The sequence below is a fragment of the Psammomys obesus genome, unplaced genomic scaffold, assembly GCF_907164565.1.
Source record: "Psammomys obesus unplaced genomic scaffold, mPsaObe1.curated_primary_1811, whole genome shotgun sequence".
In the NCBI taxonomy this organism is placed as follows: domain Eukaryota; kingdom Metazoa; phylum Chordata; class Mammalia; order Rodentia; family Muridae; genus Psammomys; species Psammomys obesus.
In genome coordinates, this window is record NW_026592118.1 from 28344286 (window position 1) to 28360697 (window position 16412).

Below are 16412 nucleotides of genomic sequence, written 5' to 3' on the forward strand. Positions count from 1 at the left end.
TCTCTCTCTCTCTCTCTCTCTCTCTCTCTCTCTCTCTCTCTCTCTCTGTGTGTGTGTGTGTGTGTGTGTGTGTGTGTGTGTGTGTGTGTGTGTGTCTTTAGGGTCTTCCATATTGCTAGCAGCATACCCCTGGAAAGAGTTCTCAGAGTTAAGATATTCTTGAGTACTAGTCCAGATCATTTTTGTTTTGCATATGTATATGTGTGTGTAGTCTGCATGTGTTTGTGTACATGTGGAAAGGTAACTTTTATTTCCTGGATGTAATCCATGTCTTATAGGCATGCTGCTGAATAAACTCACCCTTTCTTGCCCTTTCTGAATTGTAGCCGGCTGTTTCAAATCAGCTCTTCTTACACAAATTCCTCTACAAGGTGACCGATTCATACTGGCTTCTCTCAACTTTCGATTGAATTGCTTTGCTTGGTCTCAAACTAGCTCTATCAATCTGTTGTAATCATCTGGCTCCTTTTCATTCTCTGGCTTGTCTGTCTTCACCTGTATCTAGCATATTCTCTCTTCCACCTGTCTCTGTACAAATGTCATGGTAAAACATCGTCTCAACTCCAGGAACTTAACTGCCATAACTGAACTGCCATTAACTCAACTCCTCTGCACTGATTCTCAGCTGATTCCCAACTCTCCTAACAATCTCTCTGTGCTCCTCTGAAATATATTCTCTTTCCTGTGCTATTCTTGTGAGAGTTGGGTGTATCCTATCCTGCCAAATCTTTCTCTGATTCATCACTTTGTCTGTCCATTAAGTAGACATCATTGCTTGTTTGAGACAGAAAATAAAAGGTATTTGGTCTATCTGCATTTCAGCCAGATCACACATGCCTAGGTCTTTGGATGTGGTCCCTTGCCAGAGCAGCCATGTTGCTGGACTAAAATTCCTCTTCATACATGTTTGTATATGTGGACACATGTGTGTATGGTACATGTGAAACCTATGTAAGCATGCATTTGGAGGCCAGAGGTTGAAGTCTAGTGTCTTCCTCAACTGTTCTCTGCCTTCTTTACTAAGTCAGCATCTCTCCCTGAAAACAGGTAGCCAATGCAGTTAGCTTAGCCAGCCAGCTGATTTCAGGATGCTCTGTCTTTGCCTCCCATATTGGTATTAGAGGTAGGCTCATCTGACTTTTTTATGGGGGTGCTGGTGATTTGATAACACTTGCAAAGGAGCTGGTCAGACAGAGGTACGTGGCTTAGGAAATAAACTATACTGCTGTGAGCTTCAAGTGCATGCAAATTTTAATTTAAAAAAATATTTTTTAATATTAGTTACAGTTTATTAACTTTGTATCCCAGCTGTATCCCACTCCCTCATCCCCTCCCCTTTCATCTGACCCTAACTGATTAGGTATCTTCAGGCCTGGCTGCAACGTCCTCCTCTGTGGCCTAGCAGGGCTGGGTCAAAGAGCCAGCCATTGAGTTCCTGATATAAATAGTCCCTGCTCCCTTATTTTTCTTTAAAAACTCAACCTTGTTTCAAAATACAATGAACATTTTAAAAAAGTGATTATTTGAAACTGATAGCGTTTAGTGTTCTATTTTGGCTTAGGCTTGTGCACGGTTTGCTGTGTGATACTTGAACCACACTCAGTAACCCTCTTCTCCCTCGGTTTTAAAGAACATATTCAGTATAGTTTGACACTGTGAAGAGAAAGATTCTGTAGAATGTGTTGTAGAAGGTTTTCATGGGTTTCCTGAATCGTCCCCAAACTATATATTAAATTTGCCTAATTTCAAAAAGGAAGACTGTTTGTTCCCATTTAGAAGTTTCCTAAGACTCCTGCAGATACAAAAGTGTTTTGCTTTAAGAATTAGCTTCAACAATATTGAAACTACTAGAGACACAAACTATTGGAGCATGAATGTCTACATTCCTTTTATGAGAGAAAAATGGCTTGCAGTAGTCTGCCTGCCTTTGTGGAGCTGTCTAATCTGTCTCTGTATGACATTATTCCCAGCAGTCAAATGGTATTTTGTTTTAATGGAAGGGATATTTCAGGTTGCTGGTTTTGCATGATGGGAATGTGGTTGGAAATGTCTCCTGCTCACTCACCAGCCCCAGGGTGCTCGTGCATCTTGGATCGAGAAATGACAGCTGAAAGCATTTAGGGAGAATTATGGATAGCGCCACATAGATTTATTATTACCAAAAAGGAGGAGAGTATGTTAAATGATTAAAAAGAAATGTGTAATTCAATCAGAAGTAAACTGTTCCATGCTAGTTATTACGGAGGAATTTTTGTACAGCAATCTACTTTTCTCTTAATTACCTTAACCCCTCTCTATGGAATATGTGTGTGGTTTATTGAGAGAATTTCAAACATTTCCTGTGTGGCCTAAAACCAGATAAAAATAGAAACGGGCTTTATAGTATTTAAAAGAGGTTTGTGTAGAAACAGTGAAATATTGAAATATTTGAGAAGAATATCTTTGCTTATGTCAGGGCAGAATAGATTGGAAGGCTATGTTGTCTCTGATCGTGCTGTGTCTTGTTACATTATGAGAAGCTCAATAATTCAGTTATAATTGGAACCTCAGAGGAAAGAGGTGGCACCTCTGTGCCTGTTTACAAATGATTGTCTTTGTTAAAGGTAGTGGGGAATTACAATTCATTAGTGTACGGCCTGAATAACAGATGATTGCTCGCTTAAAGATGACCTCACACCATAGTTTCAAAAGGGGTCCATTCTTACTTATAGTGGATGTAAGCTCCCTTCGTTAGATGCCTGAAAGTCCTGTGATTTTTGTCTTAAATGCCTTAGATTAAGCCTTCTTTTCATTTCCCTTCATTAATGAATGATTCTCGTGTTTTGGAACTTGCGACATTATGATTTGATTAATTGTGATTTAAGACTGAAATAGGTGAGTGCTGTTAAGCTTCACAGGGAAAAATGCAATTTCAAAATCAATTCAAACCTGTGGTAAGAGCATGCAAGAGCAGTTTGAACCTAACTTCTCAGTAATTTGATGTTTTCATTCTCATAGCAACCTGGGCTGTTTAAAATCGAGATTATACCTTGAGGAAAATGCTTGTGGTTGCTGTAGAAGGCAGTGTTCAGCTTCCATAAGTGTTTTTCACTTTCCGGAGCAGTGACAGTTCCCTGAGGAATCGTGTGTGGTAATAAACTAAGGTTAAATAGACTAAGAAGGGCAATGATAGTCTTCCAGAGCTCAGAGCCACTGCACAAGTGCTGTTTTAATTTGATGCTGACCTTCAGCTGGCATTCCAAAAAATGTGATGTGTTTGTCATGTTCTTTTTTTATTGCTATGAACAAATATCTGTTAGCAAGAGATTTAAGGGAAAGAATGATTTATTTTGGAATACAGTTGAAGAGATGCAACTCCGTTATGACAGGAAGACATAGCAGGACTTGGGGTGGCTGGTCCCAGAGAGATGAACGGTGGTGTTCATCGTTCATCTGGCTTTCAATTTATACCGTTTTCATCTAGTTAGAACATCACCTCAGGGGATTGTCACACACTTTCATGATGGGTCTCTGTTTCTTGGTTAATCCTCTCTGGACACACCCTCATAACCATCTCTGGGTATGAGTCTCCCAGGGAATTTCTGTTCTAATCAGCTGACAATAATAATTAATTATCACCTTAAAAAAAGTTACATGTTATATGTGCACCTAAAGAAGATAAACAAGAAAGGACCTGGGGTAAGATGATCAATCCTCACTTAGAAAGAAAACTGGGATGGATATGAGAAGTAGGAGAAAACAAGAAACAGGACAGGAGCCTACCACAGAGGGCCTCTGAAAGACTCTACCTAGCAGCTTATCAAAGCAGATGCTGAGACTCATAATCAAACCTTCGGGAGAATGCAGGGAATCATATGATAAAAGGGGGAAATTAACATGACCAGGAGAGGACAGGAGCTCCACAAGGACAAATATATATCAGGGAATAGGGGTCCTCTATGAGACTGTTTCTCCAACCAAGGACCATGTATGGATATAACCTAGAACCTCTGTTTGGATGTAGCCCATGGTAGCTCAGTATCCGTACTACAGTAAGGGGAACAGGAACTATTTCTGACATGAACTCAAGGACTGACTACTTTACTTTCCCCCGCCCCTGAGGGAGGAGCAGCCTTGCTAGGCCACAGAAGACATTGCAGCCAGTCCTGAAGATACCTGATAAGCTAGGGTCAGATGGAAGGGGAGGAGGAACTCCCCTATCAGTGGATTTGGAAAGGGACAGGAAGGAGATGAGGGAGGAAGGGTGGGATTGGGAGAAAATGAGGGAGGGGGCTATGGCTGGGATACAAAGTAAATAACCTGTGATTAATATTAAAAAATAAAAATTAAAAAAGTTACATGTACTGTATCCTAGGCATGGTACAGTGTTAACAAAGGCAACCTCAGGCAGTAGCGACAGCTTCCACCGTTGTCACACAGTTCTTATTGCCTTAATTTGTGATCATATGAGGTACCACTAAAGAGTGGAAGAGGAATAGTGGCTCTTTTTCTATAGAAAACTACAGTTTTTTTATTTGCAGGGTCTTGCTTGTTCATAATCAAGGTTACCACTTAAAGTTTCTCTGTAATGGTTCTGTTACCGGGATGAAGATAGGGTACCTAGAATTAAACTTGGCTGTGTATATAAGAGGATTTTTATCACTCCAAGGTCAATGAGGGTAAGATGGCTTTGTATTTTGATGCCTCCAATTTGTTTTTCTTTCTTAGCAGCTAGTTCCTAACATATACCATTTTTTTACTTCAATGAACTTTTCATAGAAAATTATATTTATTAATTTCACAATACAACTTTAACTGAGCTCTTGATTTTAAACATAAAACCAAATCACATATATATTTTTTTTTAATTTTTAAGCTTATTTATTTTTTATTTACTTTATTTACATCCTGGTTGTTTCTCTATTTCTCCTCCCCTCCCTCTTTCCCTCTTTTTCTTTCTCCCTCTTCCTTCTTATTCTCTTCCTGCTCATCAAGTCGCATCAGGTCTGAGCTTGTCCTCTTCCCCTGTGGCCTGATAAGGCAGTCCTTCCAGGGAGGAGTGATAAAAAACTCACAAGTGAGTCTGTGTCCAATGCAGTCCCCACTTTCCTTATTAGAGGACCCACTTGATACCTAAGCTGTCCATCTGCTACATCTTTGTAGGGGGTCTAGGCCCAGTTCATGCATGGTCCTTGGTCATGATGGCCCAGGGCCCCTCTGGGAACTGGTTAGTTGGTTCTGTTGTGTTTTTTGTGGAGATCCTGTCACCTCATTTTCTCTTTCCTCTCTCAATTCCACAGAATTCCCTAGGCATAGCCCGATGTTTGGCTGTGAGTCTCAGCATCTGTTTTGAGGTACTGCTAGGTAGAGTCTCTCAGAGGACAACTCTGTCAGGTTCCCAACCAATGCCTGGCCCAACCAAGACCTACCCTATGGGAGAGTGCCAACCCCTGACACTATGAGCAATTCACATATTAAGAACACAAATTCTGAATTTGTTTTTAGCCTCTGTAATGTCTCCTCATTCTTATGCTTGAGACAGATTGTTTTTCTTCCCAACATTATAAAAATTTTACTAAGTGTGAATATGCTAACTTTTCTCACTGTGTCAAATAGAAAATTAAACGAACAATACAAAGGCTATGGAGGCTTTGCTTAATGTAATTTCAAAAAGATGGGTCCTGCTGGTTATCCTCTGTGGGACATTTTTATTTTTAGCATAGATGTTTAAAAATAGGACTATACTATTTTCTGTTTCATACTTTGGCAGTGCTTCTGAACATCAAAATTAGCTGACAAATACTGTGGACATCATATTTAACATTGCCCGTGAACAGAAACTGGTGCATATGTTTGAAAAGCGGATTTATGTGTCTGATGAGGAAAGTCCATTCTATCTGCCCAGGTCATTTAAAAAAGCCGAATTGAGGAACTTGATGACTTTTGAATATGAAGTTTATTTGGAGCCACCTGCTGAAACCTGAATTCATAAATGTTAGACAGACTAAAAATCCATAAACACATGCTGGGCAATACCTAACAATTGAATGTATTCATTTCTGCCAATGGAAAATGGGCAAACCTTCATGTTTAAGTGATTGTCAGACTTGCAATAACTTTCTGTGTTCTATGGAATTGCACTATTTCTGTCCCCTGACCTATACCAGATTCCAAAGGTCTAAGGGATGGAATGTGGACAAAAGAGAGAGTTGAGTGTTAGAGTCCAACCCTCACCTATCTTTTCTTCTTTTGCTCCCCTGTTCTTCTTTCACTCCCCACCCCTTTCCTCTCTCCTCCCTATTTCTTTTTCCAGGTTCTCTCTTTTAAGAGATGCCTTTACCTAGACATATTTTAATGTTGCCTTGCTGTGGTTATTCCTTCATGTCTTCCCAGCTAAGCCTCATGACTGATAGTGGTCACTGTGACTTAAAATATGACTTAAAATATCCAAGCCTCTACTTTGCTGAAGTGTTTATGAGGGTGAAATCCTTTCCTTTTCTGTGGTTTCTCCATGCCTTGCATTTTGCAAAGCAAAAATTCTCCCCTGCCTTCTAATTTGTTCCAGCCATAAGAAATTCCATCAGGATTACCAACAGGTTCAGTACCCAACAAATTATTTCATTGAGAACATTCAGTCTTCAGTGGTTCTGGTTTCAGGTATCCCCCCAAAAGTGGGGAAGGAAACATTTTCTTCCCCTGGAAATGTTCCATAAGCAATCAGCAATAAAGAAGGAAGGGATTGCTAGACAGGGACTGAATCTTTACAGCCAAAGCCTGTTCTTCCTCTGTTTCTGCATGCTCTATTAATCTAGAAACGCTTGAAACCACCTACTCTATGGAAGATTGAAGTTCCTAGGCATCAAACATAAACCTGTCAGATGCAAGGCTGTCTAGGGCTTCTAAATTATCCTGAAGACAAACAGCAGCAACAGGGTGAATATGATGGGGCTGAGGTGGGTCAGTTAGGGGAGGAAAGAAGAAAGGCTAGTGCAGATGTCCCTGGCGACTTCAGAGGTGGGCGAGCTGCTTGATGTAGTCATCCCGGAGCTTCTCTCCTAGTGCTCCCTTAGGTGTTAGAAGACACTTCCAGTGAGCAAGCCAGATGGATCTCAGGGGATCAGTCTTACCAGCACAGAAAAATGATCTGCTTGTCACTTGCCGCAGAACTTCTGCTCAAATCCAAACCCAAATTCACACTGAAAAATGGAAGCACCAAGAAGTGCCTTGTGATATCATTGCGCGGCCTCTCCTTTCCACACCAGTCCAAATCATGAGGAAAAAAGTTAAAGAAGGATTTAATAAAATTTGTAATTTTGCTGCATCTGATTCAGCCCAAGGCAGAGGTTTTCTATTAAAAAGAAAAAAAGAAAAATGAAAAAGGAAGGTTTTTGTTTCTGTTTTTCTTGTCCTTTTTTTTTTAAATAACAATAATGGAAAGAAATCTTTTAAAAATAGAAAGGGAAATAAACAGCTTTTGGTGTGTGTAGAATTGTTTGTGAAGCACCAATTCTAGACAACATAGTCTGACCTTGTACTCCTGCTTGCCCCTCCTGCACCAAGATTCTTCAGGTTCTTGTTTCTAATCAGACAGAACAATCTAAGGTCCATGATGTATAGTGGGTCACTGGGTAGTTGAGCATAGAGAGCAGTGTAATGAGGACTAGCATGTGAAGAAGGACAGGAGTCAGCCACACATACAGCCATGAAATGCTACGATGCAGGAGTGGCTCTTTCCCCCTAGATTTTTATTTTCATTTTCTATTTCAATCCTTCCTAATGTAAACACAACATGGAAAATCATGATCAGGATCATAATCACGGTCATTATCATCCTCTACAGTATCCACTGTTCACTGGCTGCTGTTCGCTCATTAATTTTTTCACAAACAGAAGTCTGAGGTAAGTGTTCTGATTATCGTCGCTACACAGATGAAGGTGATGTAACCGTGAGCGGTTATGTGACCCGTACAAGGGAAAACGCAACTGTGGATAGCCCTACTAGTGTGTGGATGACTGACATGCACACATGCCCACAAACCATATTTCTATGCCCTGTGTGGGAGTAAATATAAAATTAAATATAAAATTAAACATTTAAAGGCTTGATCAAAATGCCTTATATGTATAAACAAAATTCTCAAAGTATTAATGAATAATACAAGGAAATCATGAAATTTGCAGGCAAATGGTGGGAACTAGAAAAGATCATCCTGAGTGAGCTATCCCAGAAGCAAAAGGACACACATGGTATAAACTCAGTTATAAGTGGATATTAGACATTTAATAATATAGGATAATCATACTAAAATCTGTACACCTAAAGAAACTAAGCCAGAAGCAGGACCCTGAGTAAGATAATCACTCTTCACTCATAAAGGCAAATGGGATAGACATCAGAAGAAGGTGAAAACAAGGAACAAGGCAGGAGTCAACCACAGAAGGCCTCTTGATACTCTACCCAGCCGGGTATCAAAGCAGAGGCTGAGACTCATAGCCAGACTTTGGGCAGAGTGCAGGGAATCACACAAAAGAAGGGGGAGATAGAAAGACTTGGAGGGAGCTAGAAACCCGCCACGGAGGACCTCTGAAAGGCTCTGCCTTGAAGACTATCAAAACAGACACTGAGACTTATGGCCAAGTGTTGGGCAGTGTGCATGGAATCTTATGTAAAAAGTGGGAAATAGTAAGATCTGGAGAGGACAGGAACTCCACAAGGAGAGCAATAGAACCAGAAATTTGAACATGGGGGTCGCCCCAGAGACACATACTCCAACTAAGTACCATGCATGGAGATAACCTAGAATCCCTGCACAGATGTAGCTCATGGCAGTTTAGTGTCCAAGTGGGTTATATAGTAATGGGAAGAGGGACTGCCTCTGACATAATCTGATTGGCCTGCTCTTTGATCACCTCCCCCTGAGGGGGTAGCAGCCTTACCAGGTCACAGAGGAAGACAATGCAGCCATTCCTGATGAGATCTGATAGACTAAGATCAGAAGGAAGGAAAGGAGGACCTCCCCTATCAATGGACTTGGGGAGGGGCATGTGTGAAGAAGGGGGAGGGAGTGGGGATCGGGAATATAATGTAAAAAAAGAAAGACTTGGAGGGGACAGGAGCTCCATAAGAGATCAACGGAACCAAAAAATCTGGGCACAGGGGTCTTTTCTGAGACCGATACTCTAACCAAGGACCATTCATGGAGATAACCTAGACCCATTGCACAGATGTAGCCCATGGCAGCTCAGTCTACAAGTGAGTACCATAGTAAGGGGAACAAGGGCTGTCTCTGACATGAATTCAATGTCTGGCTCTTTGATCGCCTCCCTCTGAGGGGAAAGCAGCCTTACCAGGCCACAGAGGAAGACAACGAAAGACAGTCCTTATAAGACCTGACAGGCTAGAGTCAAATGGAAGGGGAGGAGGACCTCCCCTATCAATGGGGTAGGAAAGGGGCATGGGAGGAGATGAGGGAGGAAGAGAGAGTGGGATTGGGAGGGGACAAGAATGGGGCTACAACTGGGATACAAAGTGAATATATTGTAATAAATAAAAAAATATATTAGAAAAGAAAAAACAAAACGAAAAATGATATGTTGTTTAAGACAAAAAATAAATTTAAGAGCTCACTTAGAAAAAAAAACTCATTTCCTAATAACTCTTTTTCTAGAAAACCTCTCTTCTGTAGTTCATGATGCTCTGTCATGGGACACACATTAAACAGGTCATCTGCATCACTTTAGAATCAGAGCTTTTGCTTCACATGTATTTTTTTCTCTGTCAGCTTTGTTGTTTCCATGTTAAACAAAATGCCGGAATACTTTGTTTGCAAGGGTGAAAACAATTCATATAAAATCCTCAGTAGTTGAACTATATTAGAGCCAAGCCTGTTATATTCCTACTACAATGCCATCATGTGCCCTGTATTGATGTCATAAGATGTGTTTAGTGTCACAACCATCCAGCCCCCTTAACTTGTTGATGCTTAGAGGTGCACATTAACAGATACTCAGCTCTTCCTTCCTGTCTAGCATTTTTCTTATTTGCTCTTAGTTTGTTAGTCTATCTGTTCAGGATCAAATCCTGCTACCTAGTATGATAATCTTTTAGAGTGTATGCATCTACAACTAAAGAAGTTTCCTTCCCTTACCCCTCCTTTGCCTGTGTCAGATTTGACCCTGCCCTTTAGAGACTGGAAAGCATCTCAACTTTTCCTGTGTCCTGAAGTATTTTGTGTATCTTACTTTAAAATTTGGAGGATTTGCTACTGAAGTCTGAATTTACTTCTTTTGTGTGTGTGTGGTGGGGTAATGGCTCTTTAGTTCCCATTTCTTATAGAATAAAGCATAGTAATTAACTCCTTTTAGAAAAACTAATTTTTATCTAGACACCAAATATTTTGAGTTCATGATGCTTGCAGTATTTGGCCTGTTGTGCGACAGCTGTAGTATATTTTAGAATCACTGCCTCTTTCACTTACAATTTTTTTTTCAGTTATTTTTAAAGAAGGTCATGCTATTGAGTTCAAGCTTGCCTCGAGTTGTCCTTCTGCCTCAGTGTATAAGTGGAAGCAGTAGGAATACCAGAGTGTGTGATCACAAATAGCACTCCTTTTCCTCATTCTCAGTGCTGATTGTGTTTTGCCAAATCCTCTTCTTTAAAGAAGTTTAGTGTCCAAATGGGTTCCATAGTAATGGGAAGAGGGACTGCCTCTGACATGAACTGATTGGCCTGCTCTTTGATCACCTCCCCCTGAGGGAGGAGCAGCCTTACCAGGCCACAGAAGATGACAATGCAGCCACTGCTGATGAGATCTGATAGACTAAGATCATAAGGAAGGAGAGGAGGACCTCCCCTATCAGTGGACTTGGGGAGGGGCATGCGTGAAGAAGAGGGAGAGAAGGTGGGATTGGGAGGGGAGGAGAGAGGGGTTTATGGAGGATACAAAGTGAATAAATTATAATAAAAAATAAAATAAAATAGGTATTTTTTATTAAAAAAAAGTCAAATTTCCAATGTTGATGTCCTGTGTGTTTTTTTAGAGAAGTGGGTTTTTGTTTAATTGATCAAACTCTGTTGTTCTCTACTTTTTCTGCTCACTTGATTCTACCTTTAAATGCAGCCATCTTCTCTACTTGGGACAGGGTGTTGTTTTGACAGTTTCTCACTCTTCTTCATTGATTATCTAATTCATTTATTTATAGTTACTGCTGTATTATAGTGATCCATCTAATGCCCCACTTTCTAGGTAACTAATGCTCTAATCACTTTTCATTGCTCTAGTTTAGAATCCTGTACATTGTCCACTTAAAGACAGTTTTGACATTTTTGACATATTTTTTTCTAAGATTTCTTATGGAAATATTTGTTTCTTTTTCCAGGTTCCCTTTTGCATTTTCATTTCTCAGCTTTTTGCTTTGTTTTCTCTTTGCTGCCATTACACTGGCTGGGAGAACTGTTTTATGTATTACTAAAAAAAAAAAAAAAAAAAAATTGCACCCAGTCACACTGACTGATTGCTTTATGGTTTTCAGACTGTTTAGAATGTTTTTTTTTTTTTTATTGTTGTTGTTTTGTTTTGAGACAGGATCTCTCTGGGTGTTCCTGGCTGGCCTGGAACTTATTATGTAGAACAGGCAAGCCTTGAACTCAAAAGATCCACCTGCTTCTGCCTCCTGAGTGCTGGGACTAAACATGTGTGCCACCATGACCAGCATGGGTTAGTTCTTTTAAATGAATTGTGTGAATTTTAATTCTTAAAAAATAGGCTTACCTGAAGATTCCAATATGTTGCTTACACATAAAAGTTAGGACTCCTCTTTGCATCTGGGTTCTTAAGAGAGGATTTGATTGTTTGCTGATCAGTCACTGGGTCAAGCAAATGGTAAATAAAACAACAACAAAAAGTTCACTCACAGGAATGGCAACAGTATTTCAATGACGTTCCAGATCATTGGATATGGATACTCCAAGATCAAAAATGAGAACAACTCACCATCTATACTTGACTAAATCAAATGGTTTAATGTGAATGTCATCCACTGGCATAAGAAAGAATGCTGACTGTTGCTTTCTGAAAGCTCTTCAGTTGTTCTTCTCATGGTTAATTCTTGTTAGTTTTTGCTACTGTGCCACTGAAATACAATCATTGAAAACACCTGCTATTCCTGTGAGTAAACCTTTTTTGTTGTTCTATTTACATAGTATATACTTTTCAACATAAAAGTGAGTCTGTTGATCACAGAAACAAAGCTGCTCCTGCATTCTGTAAGTCACATCTTTATCACTGTTTTTCTGCCTGTTCTATTTGTTGACTTTACAATGAGAAGTTAGAGCTTTTTGGTAGATTTTCATCTTCCTTTCTGGTTATTTAATCATGCTTTACAGTAATGTGCCTCACAGTTGGTTACATAACTGCAATTGATGTTTCTTGGCTTCTGTTGTGCTACATATTATGTATTCCACATATAAAACACAAAATATAAATATGTATACATTGTGAAATAGGTATTTTTAAATTCTCATCCTTCTTGAGTTCTGTTGCTTATTGTTTCCAGTTTGTATTTGAGGATATCATGAATTTTTATTTGCTTTATAAGTCTAGGTTTATGGTTTCAGTAACTGTAGCATGACATAAATTTTTTTTGCATTGGCTTATATTCTCTTACTATGACAAAACACCTGTGGCCAGATACTGAGAAAATAGGTTCATTGTCTCATACTTTCGGGGCCTGCAAATATGGTGCTTCCCTGGCTAGGACCCTGGCTGATTACACCATGATGGATGGGTCCAGGGTGGATGTGCATTTAAGAGAAAGATCATAATAGCAAGACTGGGATCCATAAGCAAGTCAGTGTCTCCTGTAACAGCTTGCTATCACCCAGACGTGATAGTATGTGTTTGTAGTTTTAGCACTTAAGAGGATCTCTAACTCAAGTCTAGGGTGGGCTACACAATCAAATCCTGTCTCAAACGAACAAACAAACAAACAAACAGTTCTCCTGAAAACTTACTGAGGGCCCTACAAGAACTACTTTTACCCATCAGTTTCATGCCTGCAGTGACCTGATGACCTCCCTTTACCCCTTAGATATATCAACAATTTATCCCTGTGGTTTTTGGAACACACTTTTAACATATGAGCCTTTCAGTGAGGAGGGACACTGAAAATATATCCCAGGCATGGACATATCATTCTTGTGTTCATGAATCTTACATCACACACAATATAAGCCAAATCCTGTGGAAGTTTTTCAGATACCATTTTATTTGTTCCTCGAGAAACAATTGTTCTTAAGTACTTTATTTGCTCTTTCTGAAGTTGATGTTGGCTTAGCTACATTTGAAAGAATGAGAAAGTGTATAACACAAGCTCTTCAGTTTTAGACGAAGATGAATTTCTCCCAGTTTCTTCAATGCTAGGAATAAAACTGTCAAGTATTTATTCAGGAAAAAGCCCCATGGACCCACTGTAATTATGTTTTAAGTTTGTTTTAGTGAGCTTATCTTATGTATGTAACCTTTTATATGTCTATGTCCTTGTTGCTATGTGTCAGCCGTCTGGACCTCAAAGATCACAGTTTACACATTCAACAGTTCCAGCTGCATGAAGTTTGCCCCTGATTCTTAATAGCTCACGGGGTTCCAGATAAAAGACAGTGCTGTCAGAGCACATAGCGAGTAGATCTTCTGTCCCATTTTGTTTAATCTGTCCTCGGAATGGCTAAGCTGTTTCTCAGAACTGGTTTCTTTTTGAGTTGTTTAGGGGACCTTCTACCCCTGCCTGCTCTAGTGATCCTTACAGCGCGCTGATACAGAATACTCTGCACTCCGCTGAGTTACCCAGAACTCCCATTCTGTAGCTACTTTGCCTGCACCAACTCCCCTCAGTGACTAACCTATGTACAGCATATCACATAAGCTCAGCATGGAGCGACAAGGCTGAGTTCGGCCATTGTCAGCAGCAGCTGACATCTGGTGTACAATCAAATCCCAGTGACAAAGGTTGAGTTGTGGGCATGATGGCTACATCAAGGTGTCTGAACACTTTATATAATTTGCTCATCCTCAGTCACTCAAGCACAGTGGACACCCAACACCTGATCATTCATTTCATCTTGTGTTTGTCTTGTAAACCAAATGATGCCTTACAGTAAAAGTAGAAGACTTTTGCCTAAACTACCACTTCAAGAAAGTTTTCATCTGGGCTTTGTGGTGCAGGCCTTTAATCCCAGCATTCAGGAGGCAGAGGCAGGCAATCTCTGCGAGTTCAAGGCCAGCCCAGGCTGTTAACACAGAGAAACCCTGTCTCTAAAAAATGAAATGGAAAGTTTTTCTGTCATTTATCACATAAACGAAGAGAACTAAGGTTAAATACTATTATTGGCATGTTAACTAGTCATCCTTGAGAAATAACTGCATATTATCTGAGTGTTTTAACCTGTCTGACTTTATTCAAGTTGTTACTCTGAAAGTATTTTTGTTCATTTATAATTTATATTTATTTAATATAATCACTTTTTGAAAACTAAAAGAATATGTGTGTAGACATGTAAAATTTTTCAATTATTAATTTCATTAGCATAATAAGGTTTTGAATGTCTTCAGCTCACATAAAGTAAATAAGAGTTCAAACTCATTCATGGAAAACTTGTGTTTGGATTTTTGTTAAGTATCAGAGTATATATTCAAAGAAGAAGTTGACTGTAAACATGTATTCGTTTTAATACAGACATTGTTGAACATAAAACCTAAAGGTAAAGATCGTTCTGTTATGGTTAAAAATGGTGAGTGTATGCAAAGGCATACACTGAAAAATTCACCCACATGTCCTGTATTTGTTTTGTCCGGAAGGCAATGGTGACTTTGAAACTGAAAAATATTGATTCATCATGCTATAGCCAGAGGGATATTAATACATTTTCACCTTTTTCCCCAGCACACTGACTTATGCCAGTACATGGACAAGCACCCTGGAGGACTCCATCCAGATAATGTGAAGGTAGGAAAAGGGATTCTAAAGCCAAGGGGTCACATTCTTTATAGTCCCTTTTGAGCCTAAGACTAACCTCTCTGTGATCATTTAAACATTTTTAAAATCTTCTGTGTAAAGAAGATAATACTGAAAAGAACACACTGCATTTTAATTGGCAGAAATTAGGGTGTTTTAAAATTAAATTAAATAGTTTTAGTGCAGAAGCATTTGGATTTTTTGTACTTTGTGGCAGCTTTTAGTTGCGTTATATATTTTATACAATGATGTAAATGACAGTTTCAGATAACTAAATTAAAAGGTCATTTGTGATGCATAAGTGCCTTTATTCAAGTTTTAGCAAAAAAAAAAAAAATACAATTTTTCCTTTCTTCAGACATTTACTCTCTCCCTCTTGAGTTTTTAATTTTGGTTTAAAGGATGTCTCCATGAGAAACAAAGGGAGATAAGAACAAAAAACCTGACTAGAATTTGTTTATTGATACTGTCACATATTGATAACTATGTTTTACCACCATTACAAGGACTTAACTATTTACACATGAGGTTTCTGCTGTACGTCAGTTTTCTAAATTTATATGATTAATATTTTCAACACCATACTAAAATAAAATGTTTTAAACAGAAAAGATAAAGAAGAAAATAAATAAATACATAATAAAGGAAAAAGGGGAGGAAGGAAGGAGGCTAGAAAGAAAGAATCTCACTAGCAAAAAGGAAATGGTAGGTAATGGTGGAATGGTATATTGGCTTTTCCTCTCTCTTTGCTAAGAGACAAGTCACTTTTCCAGGGCCACACTTAGGATTACACTGCAGGTGAAATTATTCTCAAAGATGTCTGACAATAACATAGAGACAGATGCCCCATGGCTATTTCTATTTGGTGTATTAACATATTTTTAAGGTGTTGATATTTATTGTCACTTAAATTTATGAATAAAAAATGAAGGACATAATAATAATATTTACTAAATTAACAACTGTTCGTAATACTGTGCTACATATTAATTAGAAGGGAACCAGTCGAGCTAAAACTGAGACACTGAAACAGTTTTGCCTGAGCATACAGAGATTTGAAAATCAGGTGGAATGTTAGGATCTTTTAAGAGTATGCCCTGGGCTGGCAAGATGGCCAGCAGGTCAGAGCCCCTGTCCCACATGTGCTTGATGACTGCTTAGGATCACGGGATCCCATAGTGGAAGGGCAGCATGCATTCCAATGGTGGTCCTCCACACTCATGCTGTAACACACATGTCCAATCACACACAAATCACACACAATAATAACATTAAAATGTATGTTAAAAGGCATGTCTTTTTTTTTTTAAAATCATCTGATGCTCAGTATTTGATTAAAAATGTCAGATACCATCAAATGATCAGAAACTAATATTCAATACCTATTATGGTTTAGAAAAGAAAAGTGAAATGATTGAACTCAT

General features: G+C 39.0%; 1 protein-coding gene across 4 annotated transcripts in view; it reads left to right on the forward strand.

Moving 5' to 3' along the window:
* Cdk14 (cyclin dependent kinase 14) overlaps window positions 1–16412 on the forward strand; it is a 529514-nt gene that overhangs the window by 264003 nt on the left and 249099 nt on the right. For all 4 annotated transcript variants that reach the window (XM_055612730.1, XM_055612732.1, XM_055612733.1 and 1 more), the window contains one exon: window positions 14917–14979. In XM_055612730.1, the coding sequence (XP_055468705.1) occupies window positions 14917–14979 (63 nt within the window). The remainder of the gene's footprint in view (window positions 1–14916; window positions 14980–16412) is intronic.